The sequence below is a fragment of the Patiria miniata genome, unplaced genomic scaffold (assembly GCF_015706575.1).
Source record: "Patiria miniata isolate m_02_andy unplaced genomic scaffold, ASM1570657v1 HiC_scaffold_18, whole genome shotgun sequence".
NCBI classification, from domain to species: domain Eukaryota; kingdom Metazoa; phylum Echinodermata; class Asteroidea; order Valvatida; family Asterinidae; genus Patiria; species Patiria miniata.
Window position 1 is genome coordinate 6,441,778 of NW_024037056.1, and position 26,303 is coordinate 6,468,080.

Consider the following 26,303-nt stretch of genomic DNA (forward strand, 5'->3'; position numbering starts at 1 on the left):
TGGATTGTCCTTGGTAATCCTAAGAAGCCTTTTGCATTTGGGGCCAAAAGGTCAAGGGTCAAGGTCACAGTGGCTAAAACAATCGAAATCTTGTATTTATTCTGAGATCATAGGGATTAGGGATTAATTCATATAAAACCTACAGAAGACACTAATGCTGTCAATGAACATTCCATGTGACCAAGGTACATGTAAGTTGATGTTAAAAGAGTGGTGTTATGTCATGGGAACAGTCACGGTTGCGGGGCATTTGTGTTTGTAAACACACCTGACTTGTTAATTTCTGCAATGACTGACCTTCATTGTAGATGATGAAAAAAAAATTGGCGTCAGGATGCAACATTCTTTCCCAAAACAAAATTCTCAAAAAAGAAATGAGGACAGAAAATAGATTCTGACCTCAATTCCCTCATTATAACCAAATTATATATACATATTTTTGTTTTTAGTTATATCGACATGCAATTTCCGCATACTTATTTCTGTCGGCAATTGTTGGAATCGGGCCAAATAATACTACTACATTGTACTATTTTTACTTTGATAACAATTCACTATATGCGAGTACTCTTTGTTATTGTAAGAGACCGTTGGTCAATAAGTAATTTGGTCTCGAGATCGTTTGTTTATATTATGTTTAACTCGACTCCAACAAACCAAAACAGAGACTAACACAAAAGCAATGAATGCTACGAAAACGCAGTAGAAAACAAAATAAACGAAACTTCAATAACAAGGAAATTATAAATACAGCAAACCACAGACATGAGGGATGCTCTTCATAATTTATGGGTTCAACTGAAAAGTGTTTATAAAAACAGTCACAATAACATAACAAAAACCAAATTATCGACAAATACAAACGACATTGATCAGGGTTGGAAAAGGAAACTTTTGCAGGGAAGTATTTAACCCCGTAAATAATAGGAAACATTAAAACAGAAAACAAAAATGACATCAAACAAGACACAATTATTCAGGTTCTTAAAGACTACAGCAGTTTAATGGAGTCTCTTTCAGTTCTGTATTTCTGTTTTTGGTATCCTATGTTAAAAGATCTGTACAATGTCTGTCTGTCCGTCTGTGTGTCTGATGTCTGTGAGTTTGTTTCTGCATTCAATGGGGGACGTTGAAGAATAGAGGACAATAGGGTCCCCATTTCCCGAGAGGTCCTCTATTTGGATTTGTGTACAAAACATATGGGAGGTCTTCCTAAAAAGTTAGAGTACAAACAAAAGAGGACAATAGGGGGTCCCCGATTGCCTGCAAATGCACACCTACGTGTGTCACGTTTTTTTTAAGGCCTTAGGAGTGTGCTGAGGCACAAAATGCAAGGGTTAGTGGAGAGGTATCCAATGTATGCAGGTCCTAGCTACGATTTCACTCTGAAGTCACGGTTGGCACGTCAAAAAAAATTGTTTTGCTTTGCTTTTTTGGAAAATTTCTTTCTTTCAGACTTTGAATAGTGAAATATTACATTATCTCTATGAAAACTCTCCAAAACGTATCGCTACTACGCAAAATGTAAAGTTGACGATGACAAATGTGGCAAAATTGCTTCACCAAGGTTTAACCACGCCCACTTGGGGTCAACATGCTAATTGAGGTCAAAGTTATACATTAGTACACGACTCCACCCAACTAGCGCAGCATCCCGCTAGTGAGAATGACCCAAAAAAAGTAATTAATACTGAAATAATTTCAACATCTTGTTAATTATCCAGTTTTTCATTGTGAAGACAGCCGTTTGGCAACTCTTTGATGAAATGTTGAACTCATAATTCAATTCGGGCGATTCACAATGCAGTGCGCCACCAAGAGTTTGCCATGTAGAGTTCATTTTCCCCAATGCATTGTGGGAGATGGTCGACAAATTCGCAGCGCGGGACATTTGAAATTGTTCGTTTTGCCGGTCAGTAGTTTCATAAGCGTACGATTCGAGTATATGTTTGCTCTTTCTTTTCTTTTTTATTAATATGGTGTTTCTTGTGAGGCGGCAGAACGCTATGCCCCAATCTATAACAAATAAGCTCAAGTTGTCTACTGACACTCTTTCAAATGGGCCCATGTTTTGTCGACCGTAAATTTAAAAGGTTGACTCTCAATGGCAAACTCTTGGTGGCGCACTGCATTGTGAATCGCCCGAATTGTACAAAGGCAGACAATAATATAAATCTATAATATACATTTTATTTACATTATAAATTATCATACCTTTTTGAGATAGTTTTACGATTTTGGTCTGCCTTTTTTCCAGACCCTATCGTGCTGCCGCTACATATCCATCTGAAGATCCAGCAGCAGTTGGGCATTGATGTCGTCAAGATCTTTCGTATCGTCAGCCTCAAGGGCGCCCTCTACATCCAGCTCAGGATCACTACTGTGCGCGGGCTCGTCAATTTGGTTCACCTTTAAATTAAAGGAAAAATACAACATTTGCAAACATCAAAAAATAAAACTACCAAATCATTTTGAAATACCTTGCTGGACTGTTAGTGAATGACAGTGTAAAGCATCCTGTAAAATCATGGCACCTAGTATACTTTCATTTTCAACGCTGATCGGCCGATCAGCATTGGAAAAAACTGGCTTTTTTTCAAATAATGGCCCCAGTTGACCATCGCACTTGTTTGCAATCGATTACACACCTATGAACGGGTACAAGCCAGCTAGACTGGTTCCCTGACCTTACAATTCCCCAATATATGTAAACTGCTCTGTTTTTTCTCAAATGGAGTCAGGGAACCAGACTACAGGAAAATGATTGTTTTTCTTGGTTTTTATAGCATTTTCGAACCCAAAACCTCAAAAAAAGTTAGTGTAACTATATTTGCTTTATATTTCCAACCCCCCAATTCCATCCATTTCTGAAAATTACAGCAAAAGCAAATGATGTATATTCCCTTTAATAGACAGAATGTGAAGTACATATACATATGAAGCATTGTAAAATGATTCAACTCTAAAAAAAAAAAAAGTAACAAAATGATCTGTTTAGTGTTTACAAGGACACAATGTTGCATCCTGACGCCATGTTTTATCATATATATGTATCATCCAAATGGAGGTCAGTCATTGCAAAAATGTAAAAAAAAACATGAATCTGGGACTGACAGGGGTGTGAGTGACCACTGATAAAGAGCTGAAAACAGCTGAAAAACGTGTTAAAAAAGCTGAACTTTGGAAATCTCCTATCCTGTACACAGCAAGTGAGGGAAAATCTGAAAAAAAGCTGCAATCCAAAACTAAAAATAGCTGAAATCAGCTTTAAAGCGGAGATTTCACACCCCTGACTGAAAAGCAATTTCAATTTTTGTTAGAAAATACTTCAAAAATTGTCTTGACTCTCCATAGACTTTGAATGCAACCAACAAAATAGCATCTGGATACTTTCTATCCATTTACAATACTAAAGAGATACATGTATTTATTTAAAATATACTATTTAATAGTATATTTTAAATAAATATCTCTTTAGTATTAGTATTACTCCCACATTAGTAATACTCCCACAACCTTTATAGTTGGCCAGATGTTGGAGTAAGTTTACAGTTGCATTATAACAAGATTTTTTTTTGGTCAGGAACCTTCAACATCCACCACTAGGCAAGAGTTTCAGAATGCTCTAAATTCTAAGGCTATTCAAGCCAATGTAAAAACAACATTTGATAGCTCCTTTCTAAATCTTTCAAAATATCCTGATCGATTTTGAAAGGTCTACAACAGTTAAGATTATAAATTAAAGCTTTCACATTTTGGTTCAGTGTTTGTAGAGTGCCTTATGGCCAGTTGTCATTCAGGCTTGAACGTTTGAAGCCAAAGTCAACAGAACAAATGATAGTAACCGATATTCATGAGAAGAGTGACATAGAAAGTGAAACTATCTATTGATTCAGTTTTACAAGCTAGAAGTGAAGTTGTGTTTGCACAAGAAACTGAAATTTAAAAGCTGCTTTGAAAGTTTATCGACACTCACTGTTACTGTGTTCTTAAGTTCCTCCTGGGTGACGTAATGTAGTTTATCCACGGCAGTACAGTTGACCTCTACAGCAGTTTTGCCGTTGGGTAGAACGACGAAGAAGAGTTTGCTGAAAGCGGACTCGCTGGCCCGCTGAAAGGCAATTTTCTTGGCTCTGAGGAACGCAGTGATTTTACTCATGGGTTCTGGAAGGTGCCAAAAAAATAAACTTCATGTTAACAACTTACTGAATTAATCACTTGCAATTTTACACAAAAAGTACAAATTGTGAAGTTATGCGTTGCACATTTGTATGTTGCGGTTCACTGATTTATTCAACCTCGTCCCCAGTGCTTACTTTATTTCCAACCTCGTTTCCAATAGTAAGCCCTGGATAGGAAACTTTCTTCCTGTAACCTGATTCGATACCGCAATTTGCTAGTAATGGATTTATATCGTGTACTTGGTGTTGTTCTTTCCAACGTGCAGTACGAGTTATCGCGATCATTGTAATAAAAAAGTCCACGCCTTCTCAAAAATACTCCTTTCTTTTCCAATTTGCTCATATCAATATGAAATGTGATACTGCATATTGGCAGGATAAGATTGTAAATTTTTTAACTTCAAAAACAATCTTGTTTTCGTAACTCACGGCGCGACGAATTGATGCTGTTTTGATCCCAGACACCGCATACAAAAACAAACGCTAATGTAATGCACATGCAGGCACCAGACTATTCTTCATTTGCATATGTGTTCAAAATTTTGCACATGCAAATGATCCAATACCAGGGTGAGAGAGCAGGTAGTGGTTGGCGCGTACTGCTCGACACCCTGGGGACGAGGTTGTCATTTATTGAATAGATATTGATCAACTGACGTAATTTGACCTATGACCTGACCTCATCTGACCTATGACATGACCTCATTTTTTACCTTGTGTGGTGAATTCAACTTCTCCGACTCCAACTCCTTCACTGTGTAAGTTGTGTCGTCTGATGTCGATTCTTACTATGGCAATGAAGCGAGCAGTGTTAGGTTCGCAATCTTTATCCTGCTCCAACTGTTCAAAAAAAAAAAAAAAATGGAAGAAAAATTGAAAATACCGCATGACAATCAGGCACGTACATGCCGTACTCTAATATAACACTAAATTTGTGTTAGTCTCTTCTGCTTATGCCTTCAACTGAACTCAACTTTTAAACAAGGCGGTTCTTGAACCGCGCGCCTTGCCTGTTTGCGCGGTTATCTTTAAAGAGTGATTTCTGACTGTGGTGTGTCCTCAGAAAAATCAGATGGCCTTTGACCTTGCTTTGTGACCTTTGATATCATTAACATCTGAAGGTTGCCATGTTGCCTTTATGGTAGCAGACCAGTAAATAAACTTCCATAGACCCCAATGGTAAATGCTCCGACTTCAAAAATTCGGGGAAAATACTCACAACTCTCCAAGGTGTTCGAGACACACATCAAATTAAAGCTTATTTCATCATCTTTCATTTTCTTTTCAATTTTCGGGGGGGTCAACTGATGACTTTTAGGAGAAATTTCCATCTGAAGACGATCACCCCTGAAAATAGTCCTGAAGCCCATCGCCATTTTGAAAAACGATGCCTACACTCCATTGCAAAATAGAGCGCTTTTAGGGTCCAAATTACATCCAAATTACACAGAACTGCAAGCTCCCAGTCCTGTGCACAGCTTTCACCCATATTTTTTACAAACCCTCAAGTTCATGGCCCACAGCATGCTCAAATACTGAAGATTTGGAGGGCATGCGAATCGTGATTTGGCCGGCGCAGGCAATTTCGGACCGATTTACTGGTCTGCACCCTTATGACTCAAGTTTGGTTCCAATTGGACTGCAACTTTTCAAATGAGACCAATTGCACATTTTGAGCCTATTTTACAACTTGACATCAGATGACCTTTGTATGTGACCTTTGACATCAGTATCACATGAAGGTTGCCATGTTGCATCTATGACCCAAGTTTACTTCCAATTGGACTTCAACTTTTCAAATGAGACAAATTTTCCAAACTTTAACCAAAATAACCACACCTACGGACAGACATAGTGATTGCATGGTCTCTTTCCTAAACTTCGTTCAGGCGCGACAAAAGTTGAACTCACGGACACTATTGTGCTGGACCAGCCATTGAAACCCAAGTAGTGATTAGCAAGCTCACAACACCGTTGGAATTGAAGTTGGGAACTATTCTCAATTGGTTTCTGTCTGTTGGCAAACTTCACCTGAAAAAAAAAAAAATCAAAGAAAGTATGAAACATTGCATTATTGGTCTTTCGAAAAACAAATAAATAATGAAAAATTCATGTCAATGTCTATTATTCTCCAGTTTCTCTTCTTTTTTCATTCTCTACAAGCATTTTTGAAACATAGATGTAGTAGGCCTATATAACAACTTATACAACATTTGCTTTTGCTGTAATTTTCAGAAATGGATGGATTTGGGGGTTAGTTTTTAAGAGCAAATATTGTTATACTGACTTTTTTGAAGTTTTGTGTTCATAGATGCTGGAATAACCAAGAAAACAAATGCTGCTCTTGCAGTCTGGTTCCCTGACCCTATTTCAGATGAAACAGATAAATTTATAGACGTCGGGGAATTGTCAGGTCAGGGAACCAGACTAGCTGGCTTGCACCTACTCATGGATGTGTAACCAATCGCAAACAAAATCTGGACCAACTCAACTTAGTAAATTTGGGGCAGTATTTGGAAAAAAGTAACGTTTTTCCAATGATGGTCAGCCGACCATCGTTGGCACATATTTTGCACATGAGAGGGAAGTCAAGGGATTTCAAAATGGGGCTAAATACTAGACTGGTACATGTCCAACTATGGTCCAACTATTTGAAAAGACTGACCTCTTCATTCAGTGTCAATAGTCTGGTGGCTTGACTATGGAGAAATGTGTAGTAAATTGAGACTAGTTCCCGCTTCATACCACACGTTTCTTAAATTCTTTTGGCATGGTTGTTTGATGCAGTACTGAAGCTGTGTTGGACTGGTTGTTTTTAGGTGCCAGTCTATGTTCTTGTTTTGCATGTTTTCAATACCTTAAAGGGAATATACAACATTTGCAAACATCGAAAAATAAAACTACCAAGTTTTTACGAAATACCTTACTAGGATGTTGGTAAATGATAGTCTCAAGCATTTTGTAAAATTATGGCACCTGGTGTGAAGTCATTTTCAAGAAAATGGTATTTTTGTATACATTTCCAACGGTGGTCGGCCGACCAGCGTTGGAAAAACCTAACTATTTTTCAACTACTGCTCCAAATTAACCCTTTTTTCAGTCCAAATTTTGTTTGCTATTGGTTACATGTTTCATGAACGGGTGCAGGCCAGCTAGACTGGTTCCCGTGCCTTACAATTTTCCATCATCTATAAATTGATCCATTTTATCTTTTGTGGAGTCGGGGAACCAGACTACTTAAACATTTTTGTTTTTCTTGGTTTTTCCAACCTTTTCGAACACAAAACTTCAAAAATGTCAGTGTAACAATATTTGATCTATATATACTAACCCCTCAAATAGTTCATTTCTGAAAATTACATCAAAAACCAATGATGTACATTCCCTTTAAGTTTTGGGACTCTCATACACAGTATTGAGAGTCCCAAATTTTCGGACTAATCCTTACCCTGAGGAGTCGACCATCCAACATATACTTTCCGCTGATCGCTTGTAGCGCAGAGCTAGCAGCTTTGGTGGAGTAATATTTGACGAATGCATACAATCCTCCCTGACCGACATGACTAGACGCAGTCACATTGATGGTCTCTGTCTGCACGTTATCGTCAGGGGTCGGAGGTTGATGTCCAGGGCCACTGCCAAGAACTTGGACTTCGTACAGCAGACCAAACTGAGAGAATATATGGTGGAGTTTTGCCTGTGAACGAAAAATATTGGAATTCATATTTATGTAATTAGCCACGTTGAATTGTATTTGTAACCTTTTTGAAACAAATTAAACTTAATATGAATGATTTCAGAATTTGGAAAGATTTCCATATACGAAGTTCACTCAACACCCTGTGTACAAACCCTATAAGATTGGACTGAAAAATTCTAAGTGTTTTCTAAGAAAATGCTTGTATTTTCTCACTGCTCAAATTGACTTAAATGACATGAAATTGCTATCTGGGGGCTTGTTAGTCAATACAGAGGAAAATTAGTGAACTTCGTATATGGAAATCTTTCCAAGACAAAATCCTGACGTTGTATAGCTTGAGTAACTCCAGCTGACATGCTCCATATTCATTCACATGTGAATGAATATGGACTATGGAGCATGTCAGGGAAAAAATTCCGTACTCGGACGTCACTTTTTTCAATTAATTTTCTAGCGCCAAAAGTTACATCTTTTATGGTTATTCCTCCACTTTCCCTCCTCTACTCTCACCCTCTCCTTTCCTTAATTTCTATTTATTAATCAGTCAGTTACTTCATCGGGATTCGAACCTCTGACGCTTGCTTGATACACGAGACTCTTAACCGCTAGGCCGCGCACGATCGCTGTTGCAATAATCAATCTTTGGACGTATTTGAAGTATCCATTGAAATAAACTAAATATTCATGAGAAAATAAATATTCATAATGACGTATTGCACTATCATTGGCAGGCTCAATTGACGTCATGGTTGTTGATGTCACGTGTATAACGTACCGCTGTCTTTCAGCCACTACAATCAGTTTGGACCGGCTGCTTCAAGTTAGTTCTGCACGACGTATGCATCCAAAATGTGCTCTAAAAACACATTTTGAGTAATTTTTTTTTCACCTTAACACAGCTTCCTGGATTTCTCTTGGTTCAAATGACAAGGTGAGGTGACAATTAATATGTTTGGCAGCAGATAAATTGACGTCCGAGTATGGATCTTTTCCCCATGTCAGCTGGAGTTACTCAAGCTAGACGTTGTATACTATTTAGGTCTGGGAACATGGGAATGAGGCGGTTGACATAGATTCGCAATGGTATTTTTGCAACGCCGTAACGATAGCAGTTGAAAATTAGTTGAAAGTTGAAAAGCAGTTACCACTGCACTGGCGCGCACACGGTGCAGTGGCACATGGCACAGGGCATCAGTACGTAAACAGGTAGGCTAAACAGAAAATTATAAATCCGAAATGAGCTTACAATTACAGCTTCTTCGGTCAACCTATTTGAGATTCCGGTCACATACAGATTTTTATCCTTGGTATGTGGTCTGGCAAATTCGACGATATCCAGGGCGTCTGCCATTTACAAATGTAATGCCAAAAAAAGTGAAAAAAAAACAGACGAACTGTTTTAGCTGTCCTTGCGATGCTTGTTGAATTTCGCTCCAAAATTTACTAAATAAAAAGTAAAGAGAGGGCGCTATACATGTATTTCGCACCAAAAAAAAAAGCTTGTCGTCCTTTACCAATTGAGGGCGCTATTCACATAATTGTTACCATAGCGAGAAGTGGACGCTGCCGCATATGATCAAAAATACCACTAAAAACTAGCAAATTTCTTAGAGAAGTCGTTAATTTGCATGGAAAACAATCTTTTGCACCAATGCCGGGTATGTTTGCGCTACATAGAAACATGGTTTGATATGAATTGGATCCCCCTTTATCATCTTAATTTGTCGATCAAATTTACTAGCTTGACCACTAGCTTGAGTAACTCTAGCCCGACTGCGTCTGGCCGTACGGGTCCTACTAAAGCGCGTCAACAAACGTCAACAAACGTCAACAAGTTTTAGTAGTCGTTAAGTGCGCGTCAACAAATTTTGTATAGGCCTTTGGACAATAAAAACAGCTTTATATGGTAGAAAAAGCAATAATGAACATCTTCTGCATATCAATTAAAGTTAAAATTACTTAAAAAGTGGTTTCCCAGCGCGAAATCTACGACGGGTTTTTTTGGTTTAGTATTGGCCGCCATCTTGTTTGAGATCTATATACTACGCATGCGTGGAGTGTACCATTCACGCATAGGGGTTTCTTTATACGATCAATCGAAGCGCCCTCTGTTGTCGAAAATATTCAATTCTAGAAATTCGGAAAACTATGTTTTTTTCAATTATAAATTATGCAAAACTTGGTCACGGTACTTTGCTTATTATTTCAAAAATATGCCGACTGACACTGTTCACAAAGTCTGCCAAAAAATCCCAATGCAAAAACCAAACGAGGTTTCGCAAAGCGTATAGTATAAAGAAACCCCTATGCGTGAATGGTACACTCCACGCATGCGCAGTATGTTTATTTCAAACAAGATGGCGGCCAATACTAAACCGATAAACCTGTCGTAGATTTCGAGCTGGAAAACCACTTTTTAAATAATTTTAACTTAAATTGATATGCAGAAGATGTTCATTATTGCTTTTTCTACCATATAAAGCTGTTTTTATTGTTCAAAAGCCTATAAAAAATTTGTTGACGCGCACTTAACGACTACTAAAACTTGTTGACGCTTGTTGACGCTTGTTGACGCTTGTTGACGCTTGTTGACGCGCTTTAGTAGGACCGGGCCGTACAGTACTATCGCAAGCTCTGTAGTACGGCCAGACGCCCAATGCTTCCACAGAGACTGAATTTTTTTGGCCGCTGATGTAGCGATTTTGCTACAGATTTCGATCGAGATTATCTTTCCATCCAGGACAAAAATTTCCAAAGTTAAGGTTCTTAGTCGTAGAGCAACTCATACCTTTTCGAAAAAACGTGACTTTGGTTTCAATATTTTCATCCATCTGGCCAAAAGACTGGGTTACCCAATTTTTTTAGGCCTAGGTCTTATTTTTTTAAATTATTTATTTTAAACACATTTATTTCCTCGTCATGACTGAAATGGAAAATAATATAGTATTGAAACAAAATATTAAGTCCACTAGAGGTGGCAAAACCTTGAATTTAAAGCATAGCTTGTATCAGGCATGATATTACACAAAACAGACGAATAATAACAGAAAAAAAACAATTACTTACATGACATTGTATACTTCTAAGCAGTAAACAAAGTTATGAAAAACAATAATAACGGGCTACGAGTAGGATCTCCGTGCATATAAAGGCCAAGGGCAGAGACACATTACATATAAAATATATCACATTACATAAGGTACAATTTAAGTTTGCGTTTAAAATATTATATGACCTTAGACATCTAAGAGAGAATGGTATATTTTTTCCATATTTTAAAAAAATATGTTGAAATAAGATTGAGAATCAAAATGTTGATTGAACTGCTGATAGTTGAACTTGACTCAAGTTGAAGTTAATTTTGTTGTTATTTTTCCCCATCTTCAAGGTAAAACAAAGAAAGTAGAGAAGGAAGAGGAGACACCTGCTGCACCGTTAAGTGGCGTCTACATCTTCCCTAATGGAGATAAATATGGTAAAACAACCCCAGACTGGGACCTGGAGTGCTCTGAAACGTGCAAAACTAAATCAGGCCAACCTTACTCACTCTTTAGCCAGCAAAATTCTCCAAAAATTCCACTGGGCAAAGAAAAAGTCCTTTAGTATTTCACCAACCAAGTCTGAAGACTCAATTCCGCTTTTAAAGGAGAGTTTTCTTCAATATTTTGCACATGAGAGGGAAGTCAAGTGATTTCAAAATGAGGCTAAAGACTAGACTGGTACATGTCAAACCATGGTCCAACTATTTGAAAAGACGGACCTCTTCATTCAGTGTCATTAGTCTGGTGACTGACAATGGAGAAATGTGTAGTAAACAGACTAGTTCCCGGCTCGTGCCACGTTCCTTTTTTTGCACAGTTGATTGATGCACTCATGCAGTACTGAAGTGGTGTTACTGGTTGTGTCAGATGTCAGTCTATTTTATTGTATTGCGTGTTTTCAATACCTTTAGTTTTGAAACTCTCATAGTGTGAGAGTAAAACACAGTATTGAGAGTCCTAAATGTTTGGACAAAAATAATTATTATTTAATTCAATTTTTGTCTCCAAAACCTTGATCTCCTTTAGCCTACTATGAATGACTCTAACTGAGTACTAACATTTTAGAAAGAAAGGAAACGATATGCCCTTTCACTTCAGTCATAATTTGCATTTTAATTTTTATAATTCAAAATTAAATATTGATTTTCTGCCAGATTTCAAGTTTAAATGAAGGTAATTGTACCACCCAAATTCTGATGATGTTTCATCAGAAAATACACTGAATTTCATCTTTTTTCAATTGTTTAGACGGAGAGTATATTATGACCGATGACGGTGCGTTGGAACGATCAGGAAAGGGTACGCACACAACAGCAAACGGCACGGTGTACGAGGGGGATTGGGCCCAGGATAAAATGACAGGACACGGCCGTCTGACGCACCCTAACGGGAGTGTGTACGAAGGGGAGTTTGTTCAGAACCAATTCCACGGGAGGGGGAAATACACATGGCCCAATGGAGCGGTCTACCAGGGAAACTTCAATGAGAACAGGTGAGTGTATTATAGGAACCAGGTACAGCGGAACACCTTTATAACAAGGTCCTTGGGACTTAACAAAATTCCTTGTTATAACAGGTACCTTGTATTATCAGTAATGGAAAACAAAGAAAAACAGACACTTGGGACCCAACATTTTCCTTGTGATAAGCAAGATGTTGTGTTAAAGCTAGAGTCCATCATTTGCAGCTATCCAAAAAGTAACTGACGTAATTATTGTTGAAAAACACACTTGGTTGAAAGATAGTTAGGGGACTAAACTCCCTGTGAAATTATTCTTTCTGGCAAGCTGTCATTTTAAAGTAATCAACAAAAGAAGGCATTTCCAATGGTGCGTCTTAAGAAGCACCGTTGGAAATTTTCGTTAGTAGTTTTTGTTTTTTAAGCGGCGAAGCGCGCGCAAGCGTTGATACGACGCACACGCGCGCGTGGTTGCTTTAATTCGTCGGATCAGTGCGTGACATCGCGTAGATGCAATCGTCTCAGTGAGAACGTGTCTTGGACGCTGAATTCAGGCCCAATTAAAAACATGATTCAGCAACTTTTGATTTGAAATCGAGATCCTAGCATGATGTTTTTCTCCAAATATACAGCTGAAGCTGAGCTGAAACTTCATCAGGTTAGTTGTTCAGCGCCCTTCTTTAGATTTTGAGCACGATTGTTGCTTCGAACGAACAAAATGCACAAATTACAAATGATGGACTATACCTTTAACAGTGCTCTTCTTATCACGGTTCAACTGTCTTCAGTCGCACTGGCCATTCTTGCTGAATACCTTGAATATATGAGAGAATTTTTTCTTGCTCTTGATGTAGTATGGAATTGCATTAAAGGGACACTGCGTCCTGAAATACGCCCAATTGGGCTACAAAACGCATTTTGAACAAAAGGGTGTTACTTGGAAAGAACATTTAAAAGTAGGATATAAACATCCACACAACTATCCTTTAAAAAATGGGCGCTTTTATAGTACTCGTGTGTTAAAGGAAAAATACAACATTTGCAAACATCAAAAAATAAAACTACCAAATCATTTTGAAATACCTTGCTGGACTGTTAGTGAATGACAGTGTAAAGCATCCTGTAAAATCATGGCATGGTATTTTTGTATCAATTTCCAACGCTGATCGGCCGACCAGCGTTGGAAAAAACTGGCTTTTTTTCAAATACTGGCCCCAGTTGACCATCGCACTTGTTTGCAATCGATTACACACCTATGAACGGGTACAAGCCAGCTAGACTGGTTCCCTGACCTTACAATTCCCCAATGTATGTAAACTGCTCTGTTTCTTCTTAAATGGAGTCAGGGAACCAGACTACAGGAAAATGATTGTTTTTCTTGGTTTTTATAGCATTTTTGAACCCAAAACCTCAAAAAAGTCAGTGTAACTATATTTGCTATATATTTCCAACCCCCCAATTCCATCCATTTCTGAAAATTACAGCAAAAGCAAATGATGTATATTCCCTTTAATCGTGCGAGAACGACTTTCAGGGTCCACTTTTGCGACCCCAAAAAGTCGGGCTGTTCGTGCTAGTTGTGATTCCAGCCGTAAGGGTTTGCCTTTTGGGAACGTGTAAGAAATCACACTCTGTGCATTGGTGATTGGTCGTCGCTGTTCATGAGCACGGTGCTGTGTACGTGTGTAATACTAGACACACACAACGTATATCGTACATTCAATGGAAACGACACGAAACACATACCATACTCCGTCGTGTCCGATGTAAACAATCAGGGTCTTTTCGTCTTTTCTCAGGAACGGAAAGGTTGGTTTTCTTTCCACCAGATGTTAGAAATATGATAAGCAAACAATCCAAAACATTAAATTTTCTGGGATTTTAGGACGCAGTGCCCCTTTAATTGGAAGGAATTTACACAATGTTCTTGTATAGCAAAGTTGGTATATTGGCTAATCTGTGAATACATTTTGCTCATTTTTGTTTGATATTCTGGTTGATTTGATTTGATTAGAATGGAAGGAGAAGGTGATTTCACAGACACCGATCACCAAGTCTGGGTTGGAACATTCCGCTACAAGGCTGCACCAGGACTCAAGTTTAAATTAGGGGTTGCATGAGGAGATGCCTGTTGGAGGATGGGTTTGGGGGGAGGAGGGGGGGGGGGGCGGGGGAACTTCTCATTTCAAAAGTGACCCTGGCCCTCAGTATTCATGTCTGAGCAGGCTTGATCAGAAAATTTGCGAAGGAAAAACAAACGGCATTAACATGCATTAACGTAAAATAACTTGCATTTTTCTGTAAAATGGCCGATATTTCTTGGGCCAAAAAAAAAAATTATTTGGTCTCTGGTCAGACCAATGTTCCGGAATTGACGCGTTTTTTTTTTTCTTTTTCTTCAACCTTGGATTGTACAGACAAGGTGAAGTACTATTTTGCTTTTTTGGTGTCCTCATGTACATGTACATTGGTGTCCTCCATAATTTGCCTTGGTGCAATTTCCCATTCCTTGGTGCTCTTTGGTAAAAAAAATTGAGGAGGTGCAGCAATAGAGGGCGCTGTTGGAGATACCGCAGAACATTTTGAAAAAAAAAAAAAAAAAAAAGCGCATGATTAAAATCAACGCGCGCGCTGACCAGAGACCGACTTGTTTTTTTTTTGGCCTTACTTAGAGCTTTATTTTCAACACCGTTTCCAACATATACCACCAAAATCTTGTAGTTCGGAAATATCTTAAAACAATTTCAACATTTCTCTTCAATTTGGAGAAATCTGCCTCTGAAAAAGTGTAAAATTCTTTTGGACCACCCTGTAGAGTCTTATAAGGTCCTCTCTTGTAAATATTCGGTATGAATCTAGTTAGTGCTGATATTTCACAACTGTTGTAAATTTATTGATGTTTGAATAATGAGAGATACAATAAAGCAAGATCGATTCTGTCGACTGTTGTGTTTCCAAATGTATCACCAGGCCGTCATGACCTTTTGTGTATTTTTTTTTTTTTTTTTTAAATGTTTGCAGTCAATTTGAGCTCTTGCTTCCTATAAATATCAAAACATGGCAAAAAAGCTATCAATATATACATGCTTTGTTTATTCGAATGAATAGGATTTAAAAAAAAAAGTTTTTAGTTTGAGGGGTATCTACATTGTAGATGTCCGTGGGTCGAAATCGGATTCTGTGTTTCATAAGGCCAAAAAAAAGTCTCCGGTTTCTGGCATGGAGCTTACCCAAAAAGTGGTGTGGCGACGCGGCTTTTTTTTTTGTTTTACCTGATTTTTTTGCTTCAAATGTCGGCTGATGACTGCAAATGGTGCCCGACTAAACTTAGTGCAAATATATGGGAGTCCAGAGAGGCCACATCAAGCTTATTCTCGACCATAACCCCATCTAAAAACACGTTAAAATTGTGCAGCAGCAGGATTCCAGTCAAACCAGTGAGTTTGGCGGTTTTGAGACATCATCTTTCATTGAAAAATTTTTTTTTTTCATTTTGCCGACGCGCATGGCTACGGCGATGCGCGCGCATACCAGAAACCGGAGACTTTTTTTTTGGCCTAAGCTCCGTTCAAAGGTATTTTTATAATTGGGATTTTTTTTTTTTACATTTAAGAACAGATTTTACAGAAAAAAACGCTCATTTATCAAATCCTGACAAGTTGTTTATTTGATTGGTTCCACAAGTTTAAGCCAACCAGAGTTGACAAACAGCGCCCTCTATTGGTCAAAGTAGTTGACTCACTGAACAGACCGGTGGTAAATCCCCATACTTAAAAATTCTTTTTAAAATACTCGGAACTCTCACAGGTATTAAGGCTGCACAGAAAAATGATGATCAACATGTCATCTTTCTTTTTCTTTTCAATTTTGGGTAGCTTGACCATTGACTTTTTGGAGAAATTCTCACCCAAAGACTTCCCCTAAAAAAACCCAATGCTTCCAAAACTGGAAAGGTAGCCATTTTGTAAAAGGGATCCCTCCACAACATGGCTAAATAGCGCCACTTTCCGACCCAATTGCATCCAAAATGCTCAGAATTGGAAGCCCCAAGTCCAGGCCAGAGGTACAGTGCCATAATGTCTTCAATTCCCTAATTCCATGGCTAAAAAAAGAGTACATTTATTCATGAGCTCGGCGGACAGATTTTTATGCCTATTCACTGAGGTGTACCCTGAACTTCACAATGTTGCCTTACAGGGTCTGGTGTCACGTCTTCTTCATGGTTAGGATGTGTATATCCTCACTGCGATAGACTGGATCCTGCTGGTCAAGTGGCACTTCTTCCACAATGAAGTCTTCATGAACAAGCTGCTCAAAATAGAACAATAAATAAACAGTTTTGAATTTTTTTTGTCTTTTTTTTGGAAATGATATTAAAAGCTAGTTGATAAGCAGCTCAAATGTTTGTTGAAGAATTTTCGCTAATTTATTCAGGCTGGGCCACTTTAATACATCTATATAAAATGTTACGCAAAACTTGTATTGTGTGACTGAGCTTTTTTAGATATCAAAACAATTCACTTAAAAACAAAGTACAATTGTTGCTGCTCAAAATATAACAATAAATAAACAGTTTCAATTTTTTTTTGGAAATGATATTAAAAGCTAGTTGATAAGCAGCTCAAATGTTTGTTGAAGATTTTTTGCTAATTTATTCAGGCTAGGCCACACATCTATACAAAATGTTACTCAAAACTTGTATTGTGTGACTGAGTTTTTTTTAGGTATAAAAACAATTTACTTCAAAACAAAGTACAAACATGCTGCTCAAAATATAACAATAAATAAACATGTTCGAATTTTTCCTCTTTTTTTGTTTTGGAAATGATAATAGCTAGTTGATAAGCAGCTCAAATGTTTGTTGAAGAATTTTCGCTAATGTATTCAGACTAGCCCACTTTAATACATCTATACAAAATGTTACTCAAAACTTGTATTGTGTGACTGAGTTTTTTTTAGGTATCAAAACAATTTACTTCAAAACAAAGTACAAACATGCTGCTCAAAATATAACAATAAATAAACTTTTCAATTTTTTTTTTGGAAATGATATTAAAAGCTAGTTGAAAAGCAGCGCAAATATTTGTAGAAGAATTTTCGCTAATTTATTTAGGCTAGGCCACTTTAATACATCTATACAAAATGTTACTCAAAACTTGTATTGTGTGACTGAGGTTTTTGTTTAGGTATCAAAACAATTCACTTAAAAACAAAGTACAATTGTTGCTGCTCAAAATAAAACAATAAATAAACATTTTCAATTTTTTTTGTTTTTGGAAATGATATTAAAAGCTAGTTGATAAGCAGCTCAAATGTTTGTTGAAGAATTTTCGCTAAATTATTCAGGCTGGGCCACTTTAATACATCTATATAAATAGTTACTCAAAAATTGTTTGACAGAGTTTTTTTTTTAAGGTATCCAAACAATTTACTTCAAAACAAAGCACAATTTTTTTTAGGAGAGCTCAATTCTGAATTATGCAGCAAGCCAAAATTATTTTTTGTTCATTTTTGAGCAGAAAATGCAAGAATATTTCTCACCCACCTTCAAGAATCTGTCGAGAGATTTCAGATTTTGACCGATGGTTCTCTCCTCGTAGCTACAAAGAATCTCCGTCTCTGGACCACTGAGATCATTTAATGTCTTTACAAGGTCATCAACAGCCTATCATAATCAAATAAAATGACAGAAATCGAATTCAAACGAACAACATTTAAAACCTTTTACAAACAATATCGAGGGCTGATCGTGGTATTTGTGTCACGTTTTCAGGCCAAGGCTAACATAGTACAAACGCAATGTGAATCGTCAACAAAATAAATTCATCATTAAAGGGAAGATACAACATTTGCAAACATTACAAAACGAAATGATCAAATTATCACAAAATACCTTGCGGGATCGTTAGGGATTGACAGTCTAAAGCATCCTGTAAAATCGTGGCTCCTGGTGTGCTGACAGTTTCAAGAAAAATTGTATTTTTCCAACGCTGGTCGGCCGACCAGCGTTGAAGAAAACTGTTTTTTTTTTCAAAACTGCTCCTAATTTTTCATAATTAGTTATTCCGTGTTTTCTTTGCAATTGATTACACAACTGTGAAGGGGTACAAGCCTACTAGACTGACTCTCTGATCTTACAATTCCCCAAAGTCTATAAATTCTCCGTTTCATCTTAAGTGGGGTCAGGGAACCAGACTACAAGAACATGAATGGTTTTCTTGGTTTTTCCAACATCTACAAGCCCAAAACGTGAAACAAGTCATTTTAACAATATTTGCTATAACATACTAATCCTCCAAATCCATTTATTTCTGAAAATTGCAGCAAAAGCAAATGTTGTATATTCCCTTTAAAGGGAATATACAGCATTTGCTTTTGCTGTAATTTTCAGAAATGATGGATTTGGGGGATTAGTATTTTGTAGCAAATAGTGTTACACTAGCTGACTTACTTGAAGTTTTGTATTTGTAGATGCTGGGGAAAAAAAACAAGAAAAAAAATCAAGTTGTTGTAGTCTGGTTCTCTGACCCCACAGTTGTAGACATCAGGGAATTGTAAGGTCAGGGAACTAGTCTAAAAGGTTTGTATCACTTCATATATGAATTTGATTGCAAAGAAAATTCAGACTATGGTAAATTGGGGACAGTTTAAAAAAAAAAAGGCAGGTTTTTTTCCAATGCTGGTCGGCTGACAAGCGTTGGATATTGATACAAAATACCACTTTTCTTAAAAAATGTCAGCACACCAGGTGCCATGATTTTACAGGTTGCTTTAGACTGTCATTCACTAACAGTCCAGTAAGGTATTTCATAATAATTAGGTACATGTAGTTTTGTTTTTTGATGTTTGCAAATGTTGTATATATTCCCTTTAAACCTCGATTACAAAAATGATCAGCACATTTTGACTGTTGTTCCTTTGGGAAGCTGGGGGGTTTTTTTGGCAAGGGAAACGGGAGGGAATGTTTCAATGAGATGAAATTTTGAGAACGTACATCTAAATAGTAGACACAGTCTGACATCAGAATGAAATCTGGAGGAGGCATAAAGTCTGCCACCGAAGCACCCCTGCAGGTGTATAAGTGAGAAAGGCGACCAAATTTAAAAACACAAATACATGAAAACTTTAAGAGTTTTCTACAATAAATTTGGTTTAAGAGGGCCGCGAAAATTTTTAATTTCACCAAAAAACTTCATGACCCAAAACCTGTTCAAATATGACTTGTGGCAAATGTTTGACTAGGTTTGTCAATTAATTATTTTTGCATCTGAAGCAGAGCCGTGAAATTAGGCCCTGTTGACTTGTGATTGAGGACTGGGCCGGCCAATTTCTGGGCTCTGCTTATACCGTTAGCGAAAAAACCTTGCTTACTACAGCAGAAAATTCTGTGCTTACGGTAAGCATATTTCACAGATTTGCGAGGAATTTGCGCACATCCTGTAACTAAGGATTCTGTGCTTACAGGGTTAGCACAGAATTGTTCTGCTAGCACCGTTAGCACAAAAGGGTGATCGTAGCGCAGAAGAAGCGCAGAATTCTGTGGTTAGCAGGGCCATGAAATAAGCCATTTGCGAGTAACCTATACCTTTTGGGATTTACATTTGAAAAACATCTGGTACACTGACTTGCTCAGAATGCTTGGCACATTTAAACTTTGACTTATCCAGACCAAAGACACTGTTGCTAATCACATGATTCGGGGCAAGCTCTTGCATAGTTACGTAAGAGACGCTCAGCACCAATACATCACTCACAATGGGTGAGAATGGCACAAAGACACCAGACCATGCCGGAGCTGGGTGTTGCTAGCATAAGGCTTGCCCTGAATCACGTGATACACTAACAGTCTCTTTGGTCGGGAGAATGCAAAGTTAAAACGTGCAAAGCATTGCATTAATTAGTCAGCGTTCCAGATTTTATTTAAATTTAACTCGCAAAAATGGCTTATTGGGCCCTGATGTTCAGTCGAAACTTTTAAAGGGGCAAACCATTTGAGTGTCTTGGCCGTCACGGTCCCTTTAACGTGACTTTTGTTGGTATCGATGTTCAGCTGCATCAGGGGGAGGAAGTCCTCAAGATCGGTAACTGTCACATCAGCTCTGAAAATAAAAGTTCAAGAGAAAAATCAAGGAGCAAGTTGAGCAAGAACTGGGATAGATAAGACAAAATTAATGTTGGGAAAGAATGCCATACCTGGACATCACTTGACACCCTGTGCACAAACCCTATGAGACTTGTCTGAAAAATTCCAAGTGTTTTCTCAGTAAACGCTTCGAGATTTTCCCTGCTAAATTTGACTTTTTAGGACATGTTATTGCTTTCTGATGGTTGATAGGTCAGTGCAGGGCAAAATAAGTGATGGTTATGTATGGAATTCTTTCCGTACTGTGATTGGTTGGATCACATATTTTGTTCTTTGTGTCGGTTTTCAGATTTTAGAGGGGTGGTCAAGAATAGCATAGGAACAGGTTATGCTCACTTTGTCCCTCAGCATGCCACATTACATTAATATGTTTTTGTCTTCAAGTGAATAAATGTGTAAGATGTGATTTTAATTTCAGCCTTCATACTTATTTATGTTTATTATATTTAGTTTCTACTTGATGTATTTAGCAATTTTTAAGCAATCAGATTAAACTTGAACATGTTGACATGTTTTTTCATTATCCTAAATTTCAAAAGATTATTTGAAAAAAGCTTTACCCTCGTAGACTTGCTGCTAGTCCTACAGCTCCTGTCCCAGCTCCTAGTTCAATCACACGTTTCTGCTCCAAATTCCCACGGTTTGACCTGAACGAGTCTGATTCCAGGAATTTCAACAGGACAAGAGCAGCGTCCCACACAACGCATCCTACGTCTCCCTGGTAACATTGCTTGATGGTCAGTTCTTGTCCGCTGAATTCCAGGACGCGATCGAAGTATTTGGGAGGCTCAACCATTTCTATCGACGTGGGTCAATTCAGTTGATTGTCAACAGACCGACAGGATCAGTTCACGGAGCACGATGAGTTTTTATCAGAGCGGCTGCATCTCAGATGAAGAAGTTCATGGGTTCTAGACTTGGCTATGAATCTGTAACAGAATTATTTAAGCATGTTAAGTGAATCTCATGTTATCATTAAATCATGAATCACGTAACTGCCAACTTTGAAGGCTAAAACTTCATTAATCCCTAACCGCCCTGAATCCTTTAAAATCCTCTTTACCAAAGTACTGGAATTTTGAGGATTGAGGTAACATGGCAAAAGTGCGTTACTGATTTCGTAGTATGCACTTTGTCAAGTCTTGGACCGGACCTTGTGGTGTTTTTGCTCAGCCATGCATAAATATAGGCCTGGATTATGCTTGAAATCCTCCGTACTGCTCCAGAATGTCACTGGCCAAGCCTCAACATATATTGACAGTCACTGCCGCAGTATTTTGTAGGATTCAGGCAGTGGTCACCCCTTCACGGACCATATTCAAGAAATAATGGAGGAATTTGCAGGATTGAGGCAACATCCTAGCAAAAAGGCCTTGACCCCAACTCCCAAGCATAATTTACTAGGAACCATACCCATCCTGGCAAATTCCGACACCCACATGGGAAACCGTACATATTGGACTTAGTTTCTGGAGATATGCCAAACCCAATGTAAAAGACCATCTGTTAAGGGGTACTGTACCTATCTTAACAGATTTCAACAAAACCTGCTGTTGTTGGGCTTTGATATGGGCCGAGTTCGGTTAGGGTTAACAGGTTTAACCTCACATTTACGTAGTGGCTATCGTTACCATGGCTATGGCAGCCATAACAAAAGGTTCAACTAACTACTATATCTATATCAAATTAACACATTTCTACCCGTCCATCGACTCGGATGCATCAAGAACGCTTCAGTAGGTCGATTCGTTACAAGTTCATGACGTTATAGACTACCGTTCCGGGTATGCAGGTTCGAACCTGCTGCTGCGCTGCTCTTTTTTTTTGGTTTTTATAAAATAATTTTCTGTACTTTCATGTTTTTAATCAAATCGTTCGACTTTATTTTCTTCTTCGTAATCCATATGGCTTTGGAAGATTTTTTTTTAAAAAGGGAAAGAACCATTCGGTTGATAGTTTGGTTCCACTTCCAACAGCCAAAGATCCTGACGTTGAATACTATTCTTAGGTCAGTGAAATCCGTAACGATAGCTGTTCAAAATCATGTTACGGTTGTCGTAACGATGAGCCACTGCGTTAACTTAATATGTTAATTACTGGGGCAGGCCTTCATAAATTATCTTTCTTCTTTAAATATCCTTTAACAAATTAACAAAGACAAACCCTCATACAGAGAACAAGTAACACAAGCTTTGTGTTCGAAATTTCTGAAAAATTAATTGCAAAAATGGTTCAAATGGAAATATATCGCCAAATTTTGGCAAACTGCCCCAAAATTCATTGGAAAGATTCCCATATCTGGCCATCACTAATTTTTCCCTTCAGTGACTTATCAACCATCAGAAAGTGATAATAATAGGCCTATGCCCTAAACTGTAAAACTGAGCTGGGAAAATATTGAAGTATTTACTGAGAAAACACTTGACTTTAAATTTAATAGAAGTTATTTTCAGCTGTTCAGACCAGTCTCATAATACGGTTTGTGCACAGGTGCTGGCCAGAAATGTGAATCTTTCCTTTATTTACATGATTTATGATTCATGAATTACATAAATTTCGCTTGAGCTGATAATGACTCATTTTGAAGGTCAGCAAAGACGTTGGAATAATCACCACGAAATTGCATTCGAAAATTCTATACCCCGCAAGATTTGAGACCAAAAATTTTTGCACTATGTGCGTGTAGATACACTACACCCTACATCAATAAAGCGCCCTCACAAGGCAGCAGGGATGAAGCTAGATTGATCACGGACAACCTGCTTATGACGTGACATATCTTTAATATGGAAGCATGCGCATCGGTCATGAACATGTAATTCCAGAACACACAGTTCAATATCCAATCGTGTACCCTCCCTTACGGTCACATGCACACAAAAAGATATACACTGTCTACACAGTGCTAAAGAGGTCTACAGCATCTACACAGTGGTTAAGAGGTCTACAGCATCTACACAGTGGTTAAGAGGTCTACAGCATCTACACAGTGGTTAAGAGGTCTACAGCATCTACACAGTGGTTAAGAGGTCTACAGCATCTACACAGTGCTTAAGAGGTCTACAGCATATGGTATCCGGTCAACTCGGACCCAAATCAACTAAACTCATGCCAACTCAGACCCACGCCAACTCGGACCCACGCAAACTCGGACCCACTACCAATTCAGACCACTACCATTTCGGACCCACGGCCAACTTTGAACCACTACCAAATCGGAACCACTACCCTTTCGGACCCAAGCACGACCAATTCTGACGATGATTCAATCATTAGTTTCATGGATTATAGGTCATCTTACAGTGTCGGATGTATTCTGTATTATATTCGGCTTTTTTTGTTTTCTTTTGCCGTCGCTGAGCGGTACTTTATGATGTGCATGGAAGTTGTTGCTAAACGCTTATCGTTTTGAACGTCATGAAACTCAACGTGCTTAGCTTTTCGACACCGTGACTTAACCATGGCGGGAATATCTGTATATGAAGCTAAACCAAGAGATGTGTACATGTACATGTAAAGCAGGTTAGGCCCAAAGATTAGGCCTACCATATATCATTTTGTACAGGCTGGTATATATGTTTTAAGGAGCGTCCCGCCAAAGTTGAAATTAATTAGTTGATTTACTTGTCATGGGCTGTTTTTGTTGTGTGATGATTCATTGGAAAGCTCATTACTAAAAATTATCAACTTAATTTGAAAATGTTTGTTCAAGGTGCTTCACCCAACAAAACATGTATACATGTACACCAACTTTAAATCCCTTTAAAGCCTGGTTCCTTACAAAATGGTAACCTTAAGCCTGTTGAAGCAAAACATTATGTAACTGTAATCGATTAAGAGCACAAAATCATATTTTTCGTTGTGACTGTTGGTCCGCCATGTTGGGGTATTTAATTTTGACTAGGCGTTTGTAATTAAGTTCGATGTTTGAAGACACTGCCGCGCTTATGCCATGCTAACGTAATTCTAAATCAATTTTATTCGACACGGCATAAGCACATTTGAAAGAGGCCTTACCAAATTGTTTATATTTTTGATCTGTGATGAACGGTAACCTGCTCGCATCCAATTACAGATGTGCACAATGTAGACCTACATTGTACATATATCTTTGATATACGATCACTACGACGAACGGTAACCTACACATTTGTTGTTATTTTAGGATGTGAAACAAATGGCAACCAAACAGTATTATTTATGTACTACGAGGCAGTGAACATGTTTCAGTGAGGTCAGAGGATGTTTTTCATTTGAAATCACTATTTAGGCAAAAAAGTAATTGACTATTTTTTTTTATTCACATGCTTACTTTGATTGTTGTTCTTTTAACTGATTTGTTTAACTTTTTATACTTTTATATAGATTCATATGGAACCTTCGTTTTTCTTATAAAGTGTATGCAATGGTGTTGATGTATCTTTTAAATCAAACGTTTTTTTATTTTTTTCATATTTTTTTGGCACTTGGAAATGGCAAGTTTCGTTTATTCAAACTGTAAGGTAGTTTTATAGTTATTTATATTATTTGTTACCCATCTAGGCTGTTAATTTCATATTCAAAATATGCTGACTTTTGTGGGTGTTTTGAAGTTGCTTATAGTTTAGATCCGTGAATGGTTTATATCTTATATTTTATTTATTGACTTTAGTTTTATCCAGTATTATATACAAATGAATAATGTTTTGTTTGCAAGTATTTATATTTCAATGTTCATGCTTTCCGATTTTATTTTTCTATGAAGATCTGTGCTGGATGTGTTAATTTCGTTACGTATAAAGTTTGGATTGAAAATGAAATAACATGAGAAAAATGGCATGAACGATATCACTTAACATGTGTTAATTTTAAAAAAAAAATTAATAAATAATAAAATACAATTTTAGTAAAAGTTTTACTAGAGTTATCGCATTACAATTACGATGAAAAATTATACTAAACAGCATCACTGTAACACATGTAACTTGAACGGAATGGGGAATGTTTGAAAACGTGCATAATGAGTCCGAGTTGGTTGTGGGTCCGATTTGGTAGTGGGTCCGAATTGGCATGGGTCCGAGTTGGCTTGGGTCCGATACGTGCACAGTGCTAAAGAGATGTTGAAGACCCCTTTAGCATTATGTAGATAGTGTAGACCTCTTTAGCACTGTGTAGATGCTGTAGATCTATTTAGCACTGTGTAGAGAGTGTAGACCTCTTAACCACTGTGTAGATGCTGTAGACTTCTTAACCACTGTGTAGATGCTGTAGACCTCTTAACCACTGTGTAGATGCTGTAGACCTCTTAACCACTGTGTAGATGCTGTAGACTTCTTAACCACTGTGTAGATGCTGTAGGCCTCTTAACCACTGTGTAGATGCTGTAGACCTCTTAACCACTGTGTAGATGCTGTAGACCTCTTAACCACTGTGTAGATGCTGTAGACTTCTTAACCACTGTGTAGATGCTGTAGGCCTCTTAACCACTGTGTAGATGCTGTAGACCTCTTAACCACTGTGTAGATGCTGTAGACCTCTTAACCACTGTGTAGATGCTGTAGACCTCTTTAGCACTGTGTAGATGCTGTAGACTTCTTAACCACTGTGTAGATGTTGTAGACCTCTTAACCACTGTGTAGATGCTGTAGACCTCTTAACCACTGTGTAGATGATGTAGACCTCCTTAGCACTGTGTCTATGCTGTAGACCTCTTAACCACTGTGTAGATGCTGTAGACCTCTTTAGCACTGTGTAGATGCTGTAGACTTCTTAACCACTGTGTAGATGTTGTAGACCTCTT

General features: G+C 37.9%; 3 protein-coding genes across 3 annotated transcripts; 1 reads left to right on the top strand and 2 right to left on the bottom strand.

The window, feature by feature from the left end:
- Positions 1-2,071: 2,071 nt before the first annotated feature.
- LOC119724428 (RAD52 motif-containing protein 1-like) lies at positions 2,072-9,323 on the bottom strand. Its single transcript, XM_038195482.1, has 6 exons — positions 9,128-9,323; positions 7,630-7,878; positions 6,093-6,212; positions 4,895-5,021; positions 3,977-4,164; positions 2,072-2,409 (listed from the first exon to the last, which is right to left on the bottom strand). Exons 1-6 carry the CDS (start codon positions 9,230-9,232, stop codon positions 2,275-2,277), a joined length of 924 nt encoding a protein of 307 aa, XP_038051410.1. The 5' UTR covers positions 9,233-9,323; the 3' UTR covers positions 2,072-2,274.
- A 91-nt stretch (positions 9,324-9,414) lies between these two features.
- LOC119724429 (MORN repeat-containing protein 2-like) lies at positions 9,415-14,718 on the top strand. Its single transcript, XM_038195483.1, has 4 exons — positions 9,415-9,539; positions 11,270-11,356; positions 12,171-12,414; positions 14,396-14,718. The coding sequence occupies exons 1-4, from the start codon at positions 9,533-9,535 to the stop codon at positions 14,499-14,501; spliced, it is 444 nt and encodes a 147-aa protein (XP_038051411.1). The 5' UTR covers positions 9,415-9,532; the 3' UTR covers positions 14,502-14,718.
- A 1,521-nt stretch (positions 14,719-16,239) lies between these two features.
- Positions 16,240-23,158, bottom strand: LOC119724430 (protein-lysine methyltransferase METTL21D-like). Its single transcript, XM_038195484.1, has 6 exons — positions 23,074-23,158; positions 21,085-21,453; positions 20,370-20,480; positions 19,376-19,448; positions 17,927-18,046; positions 16,240-16,689 (listed from the first exon to the last, which is right to left on the bottom strand). Exons 2-6 carry the CDS (start codon positions 21,318-21,320, stop codon positions 16,588-16,590), a joined length of 642 nt encoding a protein of 213 aa, XP_038051412.1. The 5' UTR covers positions 21,321-21,453; positions 23,074-23,158; the 3' UTR covers positions 16,240-16,587.
- Between the last annotated feature and the right edge of the window lie 3,145 nt (positions 23,159-26,303).

Coding starts and splice junctions, on each gene's coding strand:
- LOC119724428 (XM_038195482.1), bottom strand. CDS start 9,232: ATGGCAGACGCCCTGGATATCGTCGAATTTGCCAGACCACATACCAAG. Junction 7,879..9,127: donor TGACCGAAGAAGCTGTAATT/GTAAGCTCATTT, acceptor TTTCGTTCACAG/GCAAAACTCCACCATATATT. Junction 6,213..7,629: donor TGGATGGTCGACTCCTCAGG/GTAAGGATTAGT, acceptor TTTTTTTTTCAG/GTGAAGTTTGCCAACAGACA.
- LOC119724429 (XM_038195483.1), top strand. Junction 11,357..12,170: donor CCCTAATGGAGATAAATATG/GTAAAACAACCC, acceptor TCAATTGTTTAG/ACGGAGAGTATATTATGACC. Junction 12,415..14,395: donor GGAAACTTCAATGAGAACAG/GTGAGTGTATTA, acceptor TGATTTGATTAG/AATGGAAGGAGAAGGTGATT.
- LOC119724430 (XM_038195484.1), bottom strand. CDS start 21,320: ATGGTTGAGCCTCCCAAATACTTCGATCGCGTCCTGGAATTCAGCGGA. Junction 20,481..21,084: donor CTAGCAGCAAGTCTACGAGG/GTAAAGCTTTTT, acceptor TTTTATTTTCAG/AGCTGATGTGACAGTTACCG. Junction 16,690..17,926: donor CTCTCGACAGATTCTTGAAG/GTGGGTGAGAAA, acceptor TATTTTGAGCAG/CTTGTTCATGAAGACTTCAT.